The sequence below is a fragment of the Rhamphochromis sp. 'chilingali' genome (assembly GCF_963969265.1).
Source record: "Rhamphochromis sp. 'chilingali' genome assembly, chromosome: 9".
NCBI lineage: Eukaryota > Metazoa > Chordata > Actinopteri > Cichliformes > Cichlidae > Rhamphochromis > Rhamphochromis sp. 'chilingali'.
Window position 1 is genome coordinate 2,177,611 of NC_137936.1, and position 20,173 is coordinate 2,197,783.

The window sequence follows — 20,173 nt, forward strand, 5'->3', positions numbered from 1 at the left end:
TTACACAAGCTAAGTTATTTGTATTTAATTCTAAGTATATGTGGTGTAGTCCAGCATTTATTTTGTAATCTGTGCTAAATTATGATTATTTGGGTGTTTTCTTTGGCACGTCTTGTTGTGTGCGGTGAACACCACTCTCATTCCATTTTCTGTCTAGAAGAAGAAGAAGAAGAAGAAAGTGTGTACTTTATTGTACTTTATTGAGCCCCGTGGGGAAATTGCTCTCTGCATTTAACCCATTCACTTAGTGAAGCAGTGGGCAGTCTACGACAACTTCTTAACCATCAGCAGATGATGTATGCCGATATTTGGCCAATTTACTGTTAGTCTTTGGGAGGACTGCATGCAGTCTCGGTTTAGCTGTTTGACTATTCCTTTTCTGGCACTTATTGGACTTTTTTTTTGACTGAGAATCCACTGTTTCATATCAGGCCAAATAGTAAACTAACTAGAGTAGACAGATTCAAAGATCTAGATCCAGGCAAGCAGATGTAACAGTAAATGTTAAGATGCTGGTGTTTCAGCCTTTAGCAGAAAACCTCATCTTGTAAATCCTAAATGCTGAAGTGTACACAGCGGCTATTCTTAGAACATATTTTTCCACACTGAATAGACCTTGCATCTGTGGTATACCTAATGTAGAACAGGGAAAATAGTATAAATCCATCCATCCATTTTCTTCAGCTTATCTGAGGCTGGGTGGGAACAGCAAGCTAAGCAGAGAGGCCCTGACCCTCTTCTCCACAGCCACCTCCCCTAGCTTATTAAATTGAATGTGCCCGTATCACTTCAACTTTCTCCTTTCGATATTGAGGAGTAGCAGCTCTGCTTGAATGACTGAACTCTGACTGAAGACTGATCACTAAGGGAGATAGGGTAGTCACACTATGCCATGACATTTACATGAACATGGCTCTGGGACTATATAAAACCCAAGCATCAGCAACAAACTATTTTTATGCAATTCTAAACATGTGGGGGTTTTTGGGGGGTGGGGTGAGGGTGGGAGTGAAAGAGTTGCTAACTATGAAGTGAAGATTGAGATGCAACTCTCAGCACTTTTTTATAGGGCTGGTATTTTTGAATGTGTATCCACAAGATCCCAGATGTGGGAATAAAGATGGATGTGCTGCAGTGACAGCGTCACACTCTGCAGGATTCGGCGCCATATGAAGTAGGTTTCACACGTTTGAAATCCGTTGTCAGTGCAGACAACTTATAGCTTAATTTTTCAAAGTGCTATTGATGATGTGTGAATAGTATATTGTTACATCTAGGTCTTTTAATGGTAGCACTAACATGGCATATTAATAGAAAACCTGAATGGGTGGTGAAAATACATTAAAGTTGCACTTTAGTTATACTGTCCTAACCACTCCTGAGGCCAAAAAATTCTGCCAGCTTACTACATTCATTAGCAGACAAGAAAATACTAGCATCAAAAAGAAAACCACTACACAGTTATGTGCTTTGTTGATGGACATTGCTTCCCACAAGGCAGCACACAGATGTAATGATGAGGAAAGCACAGGGAGAGACTGCTTTCATTTTGCAACTATCTGTGAAATGGAATAATGACTACTTTCCCGAACACCATGTTTTGTTTTTCACTCTTACCACATGTAAACAACTGCTCAAAAGTTTTACAACACCCCAATTTTTCCAGTTATTTATTGCAATTCAAGTTGTTCAAGTCCAATGAACAGCTTGAAATCGTACAAAGGTAAGTGGTGAAGTGCCAGAGGTAAAAAAAAACAAAAAAAAGGTAAGGTTACTCAAAACTGAACGTACATTTCAGAATAATACAAAAAAGCCTTTTTCAGTAAACACAAAATAGGTTAACAATTTAAATTGTTCTGTAGCAATGGAGGTTGATCAAGCCTTGGAAGCTGCTGCTAATTCCTACATATACTGGCACTGGACACTTTCATAGACACAACTTGCTACAGAATTGACCCCCTCATGCTTTTCGGAACAACATTAATTGTTTACAGCATAGTTTGTTATATATTAATATGATCATGTCCAGAGATGGGCGATAATCTGATCACTTTCTTCAAGTAACGAGTAAAGTAAGGGATTACTATTGCAAAAACGGTAATTAGATTACCGTTACTTTCCCGTAGGAACGCTGCGTTACAGCGTTACTAAAATTGTGATTGTTTTGCGAGAATGTCTCATGTAAGCGAGTGCGCTGTTGGTGACAACAGCTGTGTGCAGATCAACAATGGATCACATATCGATTGTGGGAGAGAGTATGAGCGTGCAGCGTTTAAAGCGTGGAAGTACTGACCTTACTTTGAGTTTGATTCCATAAAAAGTGAAAAAAACATTAGTGTCCGTTGTGCTTGGGAAGAAAACTTCTTTTTACAGCGAAAAAAAACCCTAAACTTCCAAGCAAGCAAAGAGTGCGCTACGACGTGACGGGAAACTCACAGAGAAACTCGCGAATTCTTCAACTGACCGCGGCACACCTGCACCAGGGTAACCCTCCGCCTACCCCACTCCTGCTTTACAGGTGAAAATAGAGCAACAGGACCGCTGAGTCTTTGACTTTATTTATGTTCTGCTGTGTCTTACTTGTATCTATTTGAAAGACTGAGTGTAAACACAAAAAATATTTTATTTTATGTGCTGGAATGTGCAGAAAATAGGTTTTAACTTCGGAGGTGGGGTGCCCCCGGCCTCTCGGCCTGGGGCTCGGTCACTCAGGCACGGCTGGCTGCCGGCGGAGCTCACGGGCGCGTCACTGCAACCCCCCCTGGCTTCTGCTCCGCGGCTGCTGAGTGAGCCCTCATCTGGGACTCTCCTCAGCTCTTTCTGGGACAGTGGCGCGGCTGCCCCTCTGTTGGTCTTCCTTGGTCTCTTGTGTTCTGGGGGCCTCTGGATGTCTGGAGTTTTGATCTCCTCCATACCTGCTTCATGCCCTGGAGGATGGGGCTGTGGCCCCCCCACACCCTCTAGCAGATCATTACATGAAGGAACCTTTTAAAAAACAAAAAACAAGCGCGTCCATGCTCACAGGTGTACACACGGGTGCTCACACACACAAACTACACCCTTTTTGGCTCCTACCTCAAAGCACACTGTGTTCTGTTGATCTTATGTGCTGCACAATAATGTTTAATATTTAGTATTTACTGTCATATTCCCATATATCATTGTGATGTTGTTTATTCTATTACTCTTGTTCTCTTCTGCTTGTTTTCTTTTTTCTTTCTCAGCAGGTGATCCACGTGATCGATATATGCATTTTTTTTCCTTCTTTTTTTTTCCTGCTCATTCTGTTGGTTTTTGTTTTTTGCCCTTCTCCCCCGTCCCTCTTCTCAGCTGTTTCTCTTTCCCTCTTTCTTTCTCCCCTTCTTTCCCCCAGTCAAGTCTGTCCCGTATTCAGTAAGTAAAAATAAAATGAACAATAAAAGGTGAATCAAGTGGACCATTACGGCAAGGCTGGGATGGTCAATTTGGTAAAGTAAATCCGTTGGGCATCTTTCTTTGCCTTTAGACAACAATTCTGATGGCAAAAGAGCCAAACGGGACAGGCCAAAAAAAAAAAAAAAAAAAAAATAGGTTTAAAATGTTAAACTAATTTATTCAAGTCAGAGAATGTTGCATATAATTAAATATTTGCTTGATGCATAAAGTTAAAAGATTAAAACTGCTAAAACAAGTTTTAAAAAGAGACTTTTCCATTTGATTACATTTTGTATGATGGATTATGTAGAAAAAGTAGAATTGGGCTGAAAGATCTATCGCTTTATCACCTCTTCAGGTTGTAAATCGTGTTTTTAAAAAGTAACTAAGTAACTAATTACTTTTGAAAATAAGTAATCAGTAAAGTAACGGGATTACTTTTTGGGGAAGTAATCAGTAATTAGTTACCGATTACCTTTTTCAAGTAACTTGACCAACACTGGTGATGAGCTCTGAAACCTGACTGAAACTCTTCAGTACTCCTAAGTACTGCTTGGCTCCTCAATCTGTAGCCACATCATCTCCTTGCAATGGGTTGGCTGAAGGGGTTGATGCATATGCATCCACAGTGGTGGGGACAGTGGATCACTTTGGTATATTCTGAACTCCTGAGCTGGAGAACTCAGGAGTGGACCATCACCTCACAACATGGATACTGGACTACTTCACCTACCGACCACAGTATGTGAGACCTCAGGGCTGTGTGTCAGACAGTGTTGTCTGCAGTACGGGGGCCCCACAGGGAACGGTTCTGGCTCCGTTCCTCTTCGCCATCTACACTGCAGACATCTCCCACAACTCCACCCAGTGCTTCCTGCACAAGTTCTCTGATTACTCTGCAATAGTCGGCCTCATCACTGATAGGGGACGACAAGGAGTACAGAGGACTGACCCAAGACTTTGTGGACTGGTGCCAGCTGAACTACCTAAGAATCAACACTTGAACAACCAAGGAGTTGATGGTAGACTTCCACAGGCACAAACATCCTCCACTGCAACCACTGAACATCCAAGGTATGGACATTGAGACTGTGGACAGCTACAGGTGCCTTGGTGTTCATCTGAACAATAAACTGGACTGGACTCATAACTCAGACGCCCTCTACTGGACAGGGCAGAGCAGGCTGTACCTGCTGCAGAGACTCAGGTCTTTTGGCGTGAAGGGCCCACTCCTGAAGACCTTCTATGACTCTGTGGTGGCCTCAGCCATCTTTTACGGTGTGGTCTGCTGAGGCGGCAGCATCTCTGCTGGGGACAGGAAGAGACTGAACAGGCTGATCCACAGGGCCAGCTCTGTTCTGCCCTCTGGACCCAGTGGAGGTGGTGAGTGACAGGAGAATGGTGGCTATGCTGTCATCCCTGTTGGACAACATCTCCCACCCCATGCAGCAGACTGTGACAGCACTGAGCAGCTCCTTCAGTGGCTGCGGCACCCATGGTGTGGGACGGAGAGATTTCGCAGGTCTTTCCTTCATACTGCTGTCAGTCTACAACATGGTCTCTGCAGACACACGTGCAAACAGACACACACATATCCAATATACCATGGTAGCCTTTGTCTAGTCTCCCTTAAGTGCAATATTACTAAGTGCAATTTTTCTGATGCAACATAGTATTTTATTCTATGAAAGAAATGTTATGCGATGAAAGTTATGCATGCAAAATTAACTTTGTGCAGTGCCAAGCATTTCAGCAGTGTGAGACATTAAGAGCAGCTCAGGCTATTCCTAATGTCTTGATATACTTCTCTCTCAACCAGTAGCTGGCACTTTGGCCATCTAGTGTTGTTTCTAATATCCATACACGCAATGGCGGTCCTAACCTTTATGATGCCCTGGGCAAACAAGGGGGCCGAATACTTTTGCAAGCCACTGTATATATCAGAATCAGAATCAGAAAGGGTTTTATTGCCAAATGTTGAGCGGGTTTACAACATTAGGAAATTGCTGCGGTGCTTCAGTGCAAACATACTTTTAGAAATACTGTTATAAATTAAGCTTAAATGGACATGAAAATAAAAATGAGAATAAGAATTAAAAGTGCTAAGTAGATAGATAGATATATACATGATATATACATGAGTGCAGGTGGTGATCAGTGCCAAACATGGAATGATGCAGTGAACACAGCGTAGGGTCATGTGTTAGTGGTGGGAACAGTCATAAGGTTATTGTTCATGTGTCCAACAGCAGAGGGGAAGAAACTGTTCTTATGGCGAGAGGTTCTGGTGCGAATGGACCGGAGCCTCCTGCCTGAGGGGAGCAGGTCAAACAGACTGTGTCCAGGGTGAGAAGGGTCAGCTGAGATCCGAGCTGCACGCCCCAGTGTCCTGGAGGTGTACAGGTCCTGCAGAGATGGGAGTCTACAGCCAATCACCTTCTCAGCAGAGCGCAAAACACGCTGCAGTCTCTGTTTGTCCCTGATAGTGGCTCCAGCGTACCACACGGTGATGGAGGAGGTGAGGATGGACTCGATGATTGCAGTGTAGAATTGCATCATCGTCCGTGTTGGCAGGTTGAATTTCTTCAGCTGCCTCAGGAAGTACATCCTCTGCTGGGCTTTCTTAATATTGGGCTTTCTTAATATATCTATATCTATATAATATATTAATATCTATATCTCTCTCTCTATATATAGAGAGAGAGAGACAGCGAGTACACATGGAATGCAAACAGCTAACAAACAACCATTATAATTCGTTATACAATGAGAACAGGCCAAATCAACAATTGACAATGACTAATTAATATTGTGCTGAACACAGTCCAAAAGATTCAGTAAGCTACATCAGTGTCTACTGTTTACTATCATAGCCAAGTGACTAACAAACATAAACAGAAATTTTCACTATCCCTACTAACTAATGTTATGTTGTTGTGTCTCTGTTGTGGTCAGTGCTATCCTCTCTGCTATTGCATGCTGGGGCAGCAGGTTGAGGGTCACACATGCCAACAGACTAAATAAACTGATCCACGTGGCCAGTAATGTGTTGGGGATGGAGCTGGACTCCGTTAGGGTGGTGTCTGAGAAGCAGATGTTGTCCAAGATAAGGACAATCATGGATAATACCTCACACCCACTCCATGACATACTGGCTAAACTGAGATTACCAAAAAGCACCACTGAACGACACAGGAAATCATTCCTTCCTGTGGCCATCTCACTGTACAACTCCTCCGTGTAATACACTGTAAAAACTGCAATAGTTACACCCTTTTTACACACGCTCTTTTCTACTCTGGAATGTTTTTGACGTTGCTAGCTGGCAGTCTTTTCAAGCGATGTTGAAATTTCCACATTTCGACACTTCAAATACTTCAGGAGCTGTCCGCTCAGCGCAGCATCAGCACCACGGATACATCTGTAGACTCGAGACAGAATTCACAATGTGTTTTTGGGACTTTCAGGTGTTTGGACCAATGTTTTCTTTTCTGATCAAACCAGAAAGGTTTGTCAGCTGGATTTGTCTCGCATTAACTGGCTGGACAAAGAGGACATCGAAATGCAGCTGATTGAACTGAAAAGCTCGACTCTGTGGGGTCAAAGTTTGCAGAACTACGAACACAGCTGGAATCCACAGCTGTGCGTGTTCATGGAGCTGCATGTTCACCTGCTGGACATCACTACCTGACAGGTTTAACTGTCTTCAGAACATTGCAGAGGCCTTATTGACAGTATTTGGCTCTACATGTCTGTGTGAGCAGGTTTTCTCTCACATGAGTCCTCAGGTAGCCTCTGAATGCTGGACACTGGGAGACCTGTGTCTCTGAGTGGGAGACCAGAGATCACATTAACATGTGTGTCTCTGTATCAACAAACATGTCATATTGGCCCAGTTTATTTTTCTTATCATTGTTGTGAGGAGACCATAAATAGCATTTGCATTTTCTGTTGTTCAGTTCATTTGCTGTTATGGATAAAAAGTCTTTGTTGTTTCCAAACAGCTGATAACTATTCGCTGATAGCTGCCAACATCTGTGAACAAATATAATTCTATAAAGTTGTTCTATATAGTGTGTAACTGTTCATATAGAGCGTTATTAAATTTATTGCTAATGCAATTATATGACACATTGACTTCTGAGGAAATTTTAGATGGCACTCATCATCAGAAAGGTTGCCGACCCCTGGTTTGGAGTTTAGTTTGTTATTGCTACTATTTTTACCATTCTTGGAGAAACTGTAACCCACATAATTTCCTTAAGGATTAATCAAGCATTCTGATTGTGTTTGTTTCAGGATACATAACCTGCCATTATCCAATCACACATCTGCTTACCTGTATCTTTTGCTCGTTTCTCCTCCTCTTCTTTTCTCTTTTTTCTAATCTGAGCACCTGATGGCTTTGAACTTTTCTCGTTCTTCTTCCATTAGTTTTAATTTTGCACTCCAGTATGAACACCCATCCCCCAACCCGAGGATCACCACAACATAACCTAATAGACCAACACCTTAGTTCACAGATTTGTGTTGTCTAGGGTTTATTTCTGGGATTTTGCACAATCCAGGATTTCAATCATGAATACATAATGTCCTTGGATTTACAACATTATGAATGAAATGTGCTCTATTTGGAACCAGCCCCCCCCCCCCCCCCCCCCCCCCTCCTTTCGACAGGTTGTGTGTGAGACTTTAAATCATCAAACTGTAAATTATAAACTTTAAATTGTTATTGATCCCTTTACCCCGAGTCCTAAAGTGTATATTTATTTTCTTACTCTTCTTATATTTATTGTTTGTTTACTTGCACTGCTGTAACTGGATCCTCATCGTCTCGTCTCTCTATACACTGTACTGTATATAGCGGAGATGACAATAAAGTTTACTTTAACTTCAGCAGCGAGCAGGCACACCGACGGCTCCCACGCTCACTTTTCACGTATAGAATTAAAAAAAAACATTGGTGCAAATTATAATTCTGTATCATAATGTCTGGTGTTTGTTGGTTTGTTTTTATTTTGTTTTATTTTGGAAGTTGGTTATTAGATGGTGCTCCAGCCAGCCAGAGAATCCCCCTCCGCCCCGCCGTCTCCTTCCTGTACCGCAAGCAGCAGGCAAACGGAGGGCGCCCTTACTCCCAGCAAATGGCATAAGAACACAGATCGGTGCCTATGCCATCCCCAAAATGCGCTGGCATGATGTCGGGGCAGCATGAGTATGAGCAACTTTTTTTGCCAATACCCGTGATGCCGCCCCCACCACAATGCCGCTCTGGCTGGTTTTTAATATGTCGCCCATATCAAAAAACGCTACTGCATACACGTCAATACTGTTCCTTTGAGCTGTGGCCTATTAAGCTCCAGCTTTTCTATATCTAATAAAATAGCATGATATAATAAAATAGTATATTTTATTAGATATAATAAAATAGCTAGCTACATTTACAGCTGCTCAAAAATTAACACAGCCTTGCAAAATTTATAAAATAATAATCTGTTTGCGATTTGACATGCAGTAGAATCTTATACATATAAATACATGTAGACATTACGATTAAACTCATCTCCACTGTGAGTAAGATGTACTTCATCTTGTGTGCTCTTTGAGTGCTGGCAAATGTTAAAAATAATGATGCTGATACTGTTGCGTTTCTGAGCAAGCAATTAATACAAATAAGTTAATTGTTTTTGCCTCAGCTGATATCAAGAATGTATCCTGTGTCCCTGTATATCCTAATACATAAACTGAGTTTAGTGTTACTTAGCCCACAAATTTTGAGGCATGTTACAACTGATCTTCTTACTCATCTCTGTGCTTGTCCTGCTAGACCTCAGTGCAGCATTCGATACTGTTGACCATAATATCCTATTAGCGCGATTAGAGCATGCTGTAGGTATTACAGGTACTGCACTGCAGTGGTTTTTATCATATCTAATAGACTCCAATTTGTTCATGTAAATGGAGAGTCTTCTTCATACACTAAGGTAGGGCTGTGCGATATGCAGCAGCCTAAGCAGAGAGGCCCAGACCTCCCTCTCCCCAGCCACCTCCTCCAACTTATCCGGGGGAACACCAAGGCGTTCCCAGGCCAGCTGAGAGATATAATCTCTCCAGCGTGTCCTGGGTCTGCCCCGGGGCCTCCTCCCGGTGGGACATGCCCGGAAAACCTCACCCAGGAGGCGCCCAGGAGGCATCCTTGTCAGATGCCCGAACCACCTCAGCTGGCTCCTTTCGATGTGGAGCAGCAGCGGCTCTACTCCGAGCCCCACCCGGATGGCCGAACTTCTCACGCTATCTCTAAGGGAGAGGCCAGCCACCCTTCGGAGGAAGCACATTTCTGCCGCTTCCGTATCCGCGATCTCATTCTTTCGGTCACTACCCACAGCTCGTGGCCATGGGTGAGGGTAGGGACGTAGATCGACCTGTAAAATGAGAGCTTCGCTTTTACACTCAGCTCCCTCTTCACCACGACGGACCGGTGCAACGTCTGCATTACTGCAGCTGCAGCCCCAATCCGTCTGTCGATCTCCGGCTCCCTTCTCCCATCACTCGCGAACAAGACCCCGAGATACTTGAACTCCTCCACTTGGGGCAGGAACTCATCCCCGACCTGGAGTGGGCACTCCACGCTTTTCCAGCTGAGAACCATGGCCTCAGATTTGGAGGTGTTGATCCTCATTCCCGCTGCTTCACACTCGGCTGCGAACCGTTCCAGTGCGAGCTGGAGGCCCCCACCCGATGAAGCCAACAGAACCACATCATCCACAAAAATCAGAGATGAGATTCTGAGGCCACCAAAGTGAAAGCCCTCCGCCACTTGGCTGCGCCTAGAAATCCTGTCCATAAAAATTATGAACAGAACCGGTGACAAAGGGCAGCCCTGGCGGAGCCCATCACCCACCGGGAACGAGTCCGACTTATTGCCGGCAATGCGAACCAAGCTCTTGCAACGGTTGTATAGGGATCGAATGGCCCATAGCAATGGGCCAGACACCCTATACTCCCGCAACACCTCCCGCAGGACACCCCGAGGGACACGGTCGAATGCCTTCTCCAAGTCCACAAAACACATGTAGACTGGTTGGGCAAACTCCCATGCACCCTCAAGTATCCTGGAGAGGATAAAGAGCTGGTCCAGTGTTCCGCGACCAGGACGAAAACCGCATTGTTCCTGCTGTATCCGAGGTTCGACTAGCGGACAAACTCTCCTTTCTAGCACCCTGGCATAGACTTTCCCAGGGAGGTTGAGGAGTGTGATCCCCCTGTGGTTGGAACACACCCTCTGGTCTCCCTTCTTAAAGATGGGGACCACCACCCCGGTCTGCCAGTCCACAGGTACCGCCCCTGATCTCCACGCAACATTGTAGAGGTGTGTCAACCAGGACAGCCCTACAACGTCCAGAGCCTTCAGGAACTTGGGGCGGACCTCATCAACACCAGGGGCCCTGCCACCAAGGAGTTGTTTAACTGCCTCAGTGACCTCGTCCCCGGAAATTGTCGGGTCACTCCCCTTATCCCCAGACTCTGCTTCCTCCTCGGAAGACATGTCAGTGGGATTAAGGAGGTCCTCGAAGTATTCCTTCCACCGCCTGACAATTTTCTCAGTCGACGTCAACAGTGCTCCGCCAGCACTATACACAGTGCAGGTAGAGCACCGCTTTCCCCTCTTGAGACGCCTGACGGTTTGCCAGAATCTCTTCGAGGCAGTCTGAAAGTCTTTTTCCATGGCCTCCCCGAACTCATCCCACACCCGAGTTTTTGCTTCAGCCACTGCCCGAGCCGCATTCCGCTTGGCCTGTCGATACCTGTCGGCTGCCTCCGGAGTCCCACAGGCTAACCAAGCCCGATAGGACTCCTTCTTCAGCCTGGTGGCTCCCTTCACCTCTGGTGTCCACCATTTGGTTCGGGGATTACCACCACGGCAGGCACCAACCACCTTGCGACCGCAGCTCAATGCAGCAGCTTCGGCAATGGAGACGCTGAACATGGTCCATTCGGACTCAATGTCCCCAGTCTCCCTTGGAATGCTGTTGAAGCTCTGCCAGAGGTGTGCGTTGAAGATCTCGCGGACGGGAGCCTCTGCTAGACTCGGAGCATAAGTGCAGATGACAGTCAGGACCCGTTCCCCGACCCTAAGGCGCAGGGAACAAACCCTCTCATCCATCGGGACAAACCCCAACGTACCGGCAGCAAGTCGAGGGGATATTAGAATACCCACCCCAGCCCGCCGCCTCTCACCAGGGGCAACTCCAGACTGAGACAGAGTCCAGCCCCTCTCCAGGAAACTGGTTCCAGAGCTCAAGCCATGCGTAGAGGTGAGCCCGACTATATCTAGCCGGTACCTCTCAACCTCACGCACTTACTCAGGCTCCTTCCCCACCAGAGAGGTGACATTCCATGTCCCTATTGCCAGTCTTGGCAGCCGGGGATCAGTCCGCCAGGGCCTCCGCTCCTGGCCGCCACCCGGCACACAATGCACCCGACCCCTATGGTGCCTCCTGCGGGTGGTGGGCCTGCGGGAGGATGGGCCCATGTCTCCTCTTCGGGCTGTGCCCGGCCGGGCCCCATGGACTAAGGGCCGGCCACCAGACGCTCGCCCTCGGGCACCCTCCCCGGGCCTGGCTCCAGGGCGGGGCTTCGGTAACCCTATCCCGGGCAGGGTAAAACTGTTCCCTCGATGTTCTCTTCATAAGGGTCTTCACCAGAAATCTACTTAACAGATTTTATAATTTACTTTAATTTCACCACTCCTGAGCCAATTTAAGGATCTTCCATTCGGCAAACAGATCATTTAGAATTCATCCAATATGCACAAATTTGCGTTTTCCTTGAACATGCTTGTGCTTACCTTTAAATCTTTTAGACCGGTCTCCTGTTCGCCTCATATCAGATCCCACCTTAAGCCAATCTATCCTCTCAGCCGCAAAAGAATCCGGGTCACGGCACCAATTATTAAATTTAGTTCTTTAAATTCTTTTGGCGAAAAAAGAAAAACTGGACCCAGTGTGGTCAAAACTCAAAAAATGATCTTGATTTTACATTTACGGAAATGGAGAACTGCAGCACGAGCACACATCCGCAGCTCTGACAAAATCACAAGGTGAATGTGTATATGTATAGTTTGGCTACGTCACACGCTAAGTTTCGATCAAAAAAACTCCTTGTATGGTACCAGTTGCTCTTTCTTTGTGTCTTACTTCCTGTGCAGCTCTGCACTAAACTTCCCGTTCTCTTTACTTCTCCTTTCTAAAGTCTGTTGCCAGGGCAACTTGTCACCCTCTGACCTAGTTCTTTGTCAACTCTGGGCCTTGTTTATAAAGGCCTCTATTATTAAAATACATAAAACAATATAGTCAGTAAATAAGCATTAAGAATATATATTTATTTCTTAACACAATCCATTTACCATTCCAGTGTGGCTTGTTCCTTGTGCAGCCATAGCCTCCGCATCCTGATATTCCTCTGTTACGGCCCTGGCCGAACAGTGTTTCTGCAAGTCTCTCCCCTGATTGGTTGAGCTAGTCTAGCCTCAACGCGTCAACTTTACCTTCAACTGTGAATTTGATTCTGGTTTTGGAGAATGGAAGAGCAAGACCTTAACCCTTAACCCACTCTTAGCCTTTATTATTGTACTTTCTTGCCCCTAGATAGTGGCATATAAAGCGTCTCTCTTCTGCTTTGCTCATTGTGTTTTCCCAGAGCTTAGAAGGCTTCAGAACCAGTGGAACCCTTGTTGAGCAGCCCCAGCCTGAGGAGACTACATGCCGTGTGATGCAGCCCCAGTTGCTGGACCCTGAGCTTGTGAGTACCACACTACCTGAGCCTGAGCTGTAGGTGTTATGTTGCTTGAGCCTGTGGGTCTCGTGCCACCTGTCTACTAATACCTCAGTACACTTAATATCATAATCTGTAGATTTTGCAGACTGAGTGCAATACCTGACATGAACATGCCTGACCGTTTGCCAGAAATACAGAACAAGCTTTGCATTGCATTCATAAGAAGGCATGTAATTTCCTAACAATTGTGGTCCCCCAATGTTAAAGCACAGCTTCCTAACCCCTTCATTGAAAAGGGGGACTACTGCTCCAGTGTGACATTTAAAGGGTACTATCTATATATTCTACTTAATATTGCCAAGGTCTGAAGATCGTGATTAAAGAAAAGAACCCTCTGATGATGAGAACAAGGAATCAGGAAACCTTGCCTGAAGTACACATACTGGGGCCTCACCCTGAAGCAAGGCCCAGGGTAGGGCCCATGTTGAGCCCCTACCCCAGCCCTTAATCCATGGGCTGAGCCTAAATGTATGTGGAGTCTACAAGACTAAAATTCAATAGACGCATAGTTAAAACTTTTATCAGGAACATACACAGTAATGTGCAGTTCTGCTTAGGGCTTAAGGTCAGAGTTTTACTGTCTTGCCCTGAGTTGTCTGCATCATTTCACACTGACATTTTTGGCCCATCAACATAATTGCCCCGTCCTTCATCTACTACTTGCTAGCCTTGGCTCCCTGGAGCATCTTCCTGTTCCATAAAATAAGATTCAAGGTGATGAGTTAAAACTTTTGACAGTGGTGGAAATGTGGTGCAGATAAGAGATGGTCGTTACTGGTGTTACACAATAGAATTATAGGGAGAACGTGAAGTACCGTATCTGTGGCAGGAGTGTGGAAAGAGACATATAATTGCATAAGGCACTTGTGGGATAAGCAAATCTGAAATCAGGTTCAGACTTGTTTCTGTGAGCATAGAAACAGACGGAATTTTCTGTATAAACTCAGTTGTATATGTATTATGGATTAAATGAATTTTATGTATTAAAAAATAAGCATGTTCTTATGCTACAAAAGTTGCTGACAAGGACTACAAAGCAAGGCTAATGGATGTGTGCCAATCAATATGGTTTGATCCTCAAGAAAAAGAAAAAATTAGCAAAGGTAAATTAAATAAAGATGTCCTTACTTAACCGGTTCCCATGATTCTCTTTCAAAGCCTCTGTGAATAGACTGAGCAATGGAAGACTCCATCAGGTCAACATATCGGACTACCAGGGGGGCATACAGGTCTTGCAAGTGTTTGTGGAACTTCCCATTGCACAAGTTATCTGAAAGAGAGAGAAAAAGGGAGAGAAATAGACAAGGAGGTGACAAAATAGCATAGAACCTGACCGGTTTATTGGATTTCTACAGGGTGGGCCATTTATATGGATACACCGTAATAAAATGGGAATGGTTGGTGATATTAACCCTCTGGGGTCCAGGGTATAATTGGCCGTTTTTGACTACTTTTGATTTTACCTCTATATTTCACCTTTAAAATATGGTTTTCTTGCCTTGTTTGGTATCATTATTTTCAGCACAACCTCAAATATCTGAAATTTGAGTTATTTTTCCATTTTGGTATACTATATTAGCACAGTTGATCTAAATTCAGACAAAAAATTCAAAATCCAAGTAGAACAAAAGTTATATTTTTTACTGTAAAACCCACAAACATGTTTAATGAATCATTTTCATAACTTGAAATGCAAATAGAAATTGTACATTTCTAAACATTATCCACAAGTTTTGCAAACAACAAAGTTATATGGTACTATTTACCTAAAAATGCAGCCAAGGCCTCAGGCGTTTTTTATATAACCATTTAAATCTATTTACAGAACAATCAGGTGTTCTACATCAAATAAGAAGGCACACAAATTATTTGTGCCAGTCCAAAAAATGTAGTTTGTGTTCAGTATAAGACAGAGGAGCATACCACAGGCCTAAACCCTGCAGGTCTGACAGCAGGAGGTGCATCAGTCCAGTTTTCCATGCGGGAACAGCGTTTACACTAATCTTCCTTTGACGGCTTTTTGAAAGCAAATATGAAATTCAGCAGTCTACCTGACACTCAATACAAGACAATAACTACACAACACACTAACTACAGCCTCCAAACACGCTAAAAATCACTAATGTCTCACATATGAAAACTCGCTCTCTCTCTGTCTTTCGCTCGCCCGCTTTCCGTCACGGGTGTCACTCCTAAAAACTTTCCCTTCTCCCTTAACAACCAAGTGCCACATGTTGCCTTATCATTTTTTTGATTGGCTGACATGGTAAACTCTATCACCAATAGGGAAGGGGTGTTTTTTTTTCTTTTTTCGCTCGCAAAGGGAGCGTTTTTGCTAGCGCTGTCTGTAGAAAACGCAGTTTTTACCGTTCTTCCCACTGTAAACGCCACTGGTTTGTTCAGAAAAAAACAGCGCGTGTATTTTTTATCATAACTCTGGTTTTACGTGGCCCATCGACACAATTCAGAAACTGCTATATAGTTTGAAGTCCGTACTTTCGACCCAAGTTGAAATGGAGACTCTGACGTGCTGCATCTTGTAGCTGTGTCGTCTTAAATTGGTCATGTGATTTTGACCCCAGAGGGTTAAAGTCCTGTTTGTGGCACATTAGTATATGTGAGGGGGCAAACTCCTCAAGATGGGTGGTGACCATGGTGGCCATTTAGAAGTCGGCCATCTTGGATACAACTTTTGTTTTTTTAATAGGAAGAGGGCCTTGTGACACATCAAACTTATTGGTAATGTCACAAGAAAAACAATGGAGTGCTTGGTTTCAACGTAACTTTATTCTTTCATGAGTTATTTACAAGTTTCTGACCACCACCACCCTGTAGTTTGATGGAGAGATGACCAGTGTTGGTTAAGTTACTTGAAAAAAGTAATCAGTAACCAATTACTGATTACTTCCCCCAAAAAGTAATCCTGTTACTTTACTGATTACTTATTTTCAAAAGTAATTAATTACTTAGTTACTTAGTTACTTTTTAAAAACACGATTTACAACCTGAAGAGGTGATAAAGCGATAGATCTTTCAGCCCAATTCTACTTTTTCTACATAATCCATCATACAAAATGTAATCAAATGGAAAAGTATATTTTTTTTAACTTGTTTTATCAGTTTTAATCTTTTAACTTTATGCATCAAGCAAAAATTTAATTATATGCAACATTCTCTGAGTTGAATAAATTAGTTTAACATTGAAACCTATTTTCTGCACATTCCAGCACATAAAATAAAATATTTTGTGTGTCTACACTCAGTCTTTCAAATAGATGCAAGTAAAACACAGCAGAAAATAAATAAAGTCAAAGAGTCAGCGGTCCTTTTGCTCTATTTTCACCTGTAAAGCAGGACTGCGTCAGGCGGAGGTTTACCCTGGTGCAGGTGTGCCGCGGTCAGTTGAAGAATCCGCGAGTTTCTCTGTGAGTTTCCCATTACGTCGTTGCGCACTCGGTGCTTGTTTAGGGGTTTTTTTCGCTGTAAAAAGAAGTTTTCTTCCCACGCACAACGGACACTAATGTTTTTGTCACTTTTTATGGAATCAAACTCAAAGTAAGGTCAGTACTTCCACGCTTTAAAAGCTGCACGCTCATACTCTCTCCCACAATCGATATGTGATCTATTGTTGATCTGCACACAGCTGTTGTCACTAACGGCGCACTCGCTTACGTCACTGTCATGAGACGTTCTCGCAAAAAAATCACAGTTTTAGTAACGCAGTAACGCAGCGTTCCTGCGGGAAAGTAACGGTAATCTAATTACCGTTTTTGCAATAGTAATCCCTTACTCTACTCGTTACTTGAAAAAAGTAATCAGATTACAGTAACGCATTACAGTAACGCGTTACAAGTAACGCGTTACTGCCCATCTCTGGAAACGACATGGCTGAAAAAATCGAGTGCAGAAAAGCTATAAGACATACAATGTAAAAATAAACCTCCATGTCTACCACTGCTGACTCATGTTGACACTTCGCTCAAAATGTAAAAGAACCCACCCACCACTTTAATCACATTCTGGATCTTGTTCTGACATATGGCATAGAAACTTAACAGTGTTTCCTGAAAACCTACTTTTGTCTGATAATTCTTAATAACATTTAAAATTACAATAATGGATTATAAAGCAGTGGGAAATACATTTCTTTGCAGTATATTTCTTTGTGAAAGTACTTTAGTTAAATTTTAGGATATAATTCCTGCACTTTTATCCTTTAGCTTCAGATCAGAGATACTTTACTACGTGGTATAACTCTCAAATGCACATTTAAAGCAGATACGTGTCTTTTAGACCTCATTCCTACAAGACTGCTCAAAGAAGTCCTACCATTAATTTTTGCTTCAGTAACTTAGAGGGACTAGAAAGAGTAGACTAGAAAGAGAGAGCAGATTTCTCCTATATTGGCTTATTGGCTCCATGTTATATCCCAGATCTAAAGGAAAATCCTACTCCTCACATATGAGGTCTAGAATAATCAGGCCCTGTGTCCTCTTAATGACCTCATAGTACTGTATCACCCCAATAAGCACTTCGCTTTCAGACTGCTTTACTTGTGGTTCCTACAATATTTACAAGTCGAACTGAAGGCAATGTCTTTAGCTTTCAAGCCTCTCCTCTGACACCCAGTTTGGATTTGGGAGACACATACTATTTTTATATTTAAACATTTAAAAATAATTACAAATTTTATTCTTAAGATTAACCTTAAAATTTTCATTACTTAGTTATGATGCAATAGGCCCAGCCCACTAGATGTTTCCCATGATGCACTGAGTGTTTCTTCTTCACTCACATTTTTTTCACTTACGCTTATCACCAATCTGCATTTAATTATTCGTTATTATGGTCACACTTTCTATTACAGGTAAGGAAGGGTAACAAGACAGAAACAAGAACATAATAATGTGTAATAATTTCTAAATTACTACTACTTACCAAAGTAATCACACTTAATATCCGAGTAATATTGTGCCAGCAATACTGGTTGCAGTTGAGTGATATTATCCAATTATATCAATTTCAGTGTAATAAGGGCCCAAAAACTGGTGGCAATAATGTGTAACCACAGCTTGGTAATAAAGTGGTTATAATAGGTTAACAAGGGAGAAACAAGAATGTAATAATAATTAATTCACAAATTGTAATGTTCATTTTATTTTTTATTGTATTATTATTTTTTAAATAGGACAGTTTGCATCTGTGAAATTGTTGCTCAGTGACCTGCCAGTGATATCATGCTTGCTTTAACACAAATATATTTCAAATTTTTTGAATATCTTCCTGCAGGAGAGACTGGATTTTTGGATGGTTTGAGGTCAACCAGTGATGAAGGCCTATGAAAATCTAAGGTGTTCATAAGTATTATTCTTTAAACCTTAATTATTAGCATTTTGTGTTTATTGTTCATTCCAGACTCAGTTATCAGTACCATGGTATTAAATTCCTGCTTAGAACACAAAACCCTGCGGGAGACAGACACTATCTCTACTTTTAAGATTAGGCTTCAAACTTTCCTTTTTGCTAAAGCATATAGTTAGGGCTGGACCAGGTGACCCTGAATCCTCCCTTAGTTATGCTGCAATAGACATAGGCTAACGGGGATTCCCATGATGCACTGAGTTTTTCCTTTCCAGTCACCTTTCTCACTCACTATGTATTAACAGACCTCTCTGCATTGAATCATATCTGTTATTAACCTCTGTCTCTCTTCCACAGCATGTCTTTATCCTGTCTTCCTTCTCTCACCCCAACCAATCACAGCAGATGGCCGCCCCTCCCTGAGCCTGGTTCTGCCGGAGGTTTCTTCCTGTTAAAAGGGAGTTTTTCCTTCCCACTGTCGCCAAAGTGCTTGCTCATAGGGGGTCATATGACTGTTGGGTTTTTCTCTGTATCTATGAAGCGCCTTGAGGCGACTTTTGTTGTGATTTGGCGCTATATAAATAAAATTGAATTGAATTGAATTGAATTGAATTGAAAAACACCTGCGACAGTTTCTAAGTTTGTATTTAAAAGGTTATTAATATGTTATTAAATAGAGATGGGCAGTTTTGCATTTTGCATTTCTGTTTCCTACTTATTACCACTCAATTACTTGTGGTACCTTCTGTGTAATAATTTCTTAATTAAGCACATTACTTTCTTGTTTCTACCTTGTTACCCTACTATTACCACTTCATAACCGAGCTGTAATAGAAAGTGCTATCATTAATATTACTCTCTCTCTTCTACAACGTGTCTTTCTTCTTCCCCTCAGCCCCAACTGGCCGTGGGTGGATGGCTGCCCCTCCCTAAACCTGATTGTTGAGGGTTTCTTTGTATTATTTGGTGTATTTACGTTACTTTGCAAAGTATAAATCAAACTGTTTTTGTGATTTGGCGCTATATAAATAAATATATAAGTAAAATGAAACTAAACTGAATAAAAGATGCCATGATGTTTCAGCCATGTCTGTTATTGTTAGGGCTTTCGTTTTGTTCTGTTGACTGAGTTTATGAATATAGTTTCTCATGCATAGTTCTTACTGCTCCAACGGCATTATTCTTCCCAAATATCTTAAAGAGTTCCTGCACGTCTCTCCATTATTATCTATCATTCTTGATATTTATAATTGAGTGATTTGTATATATTTGTGCTATTTCTTTAATTTGTAAACTGTGTAACATATTGTATTATTTAATTAGTTTAGTCTGTTAATGTTACTGTCTTTGAGAAACTGTAACCCACGTAGTTTCCTTAGGGATTAATAAAGTATTCTGATTATCAGTCTCTTTGAGTGTTAATAACAAACTGTATGTATAAAACACTGTAACAAGATGATTATAAGATGCAATCAGCACAATTTTATACAAAATTAAGGTGTCGTTAAAGTCCCAGTATTATCAAGTTTAAGCATCTCTTTTTCCAAGCACACCCAACTAC

General features: G+C 42.6%; 1 protein-coding gene across 2 annotated transcripts in view; it reads right to left on the bottom strand.

The window, feature by feature from the left end:
* Window positions 1-20,173, bottom strand: part of LOC308402256 (calcium-dependent secretion activator 1-like) — a 336,790-nt gene that overhangs the window by 73,454 nt on the left and 243,163 nt on the right. For both annotated transcript variants that reach the window (XM_080890943.1, XM_080890942.1), the window contains one exon: window positions 14,380-14,521. In XM_080890943.1, the coding sequence (XP_080747069.1) occupies window positions 14,380-14,521 (142 nt within the window). The remainder of the gene's footprint in view (window positions 1-14,379; window positions 14,522-20,173) is intronic.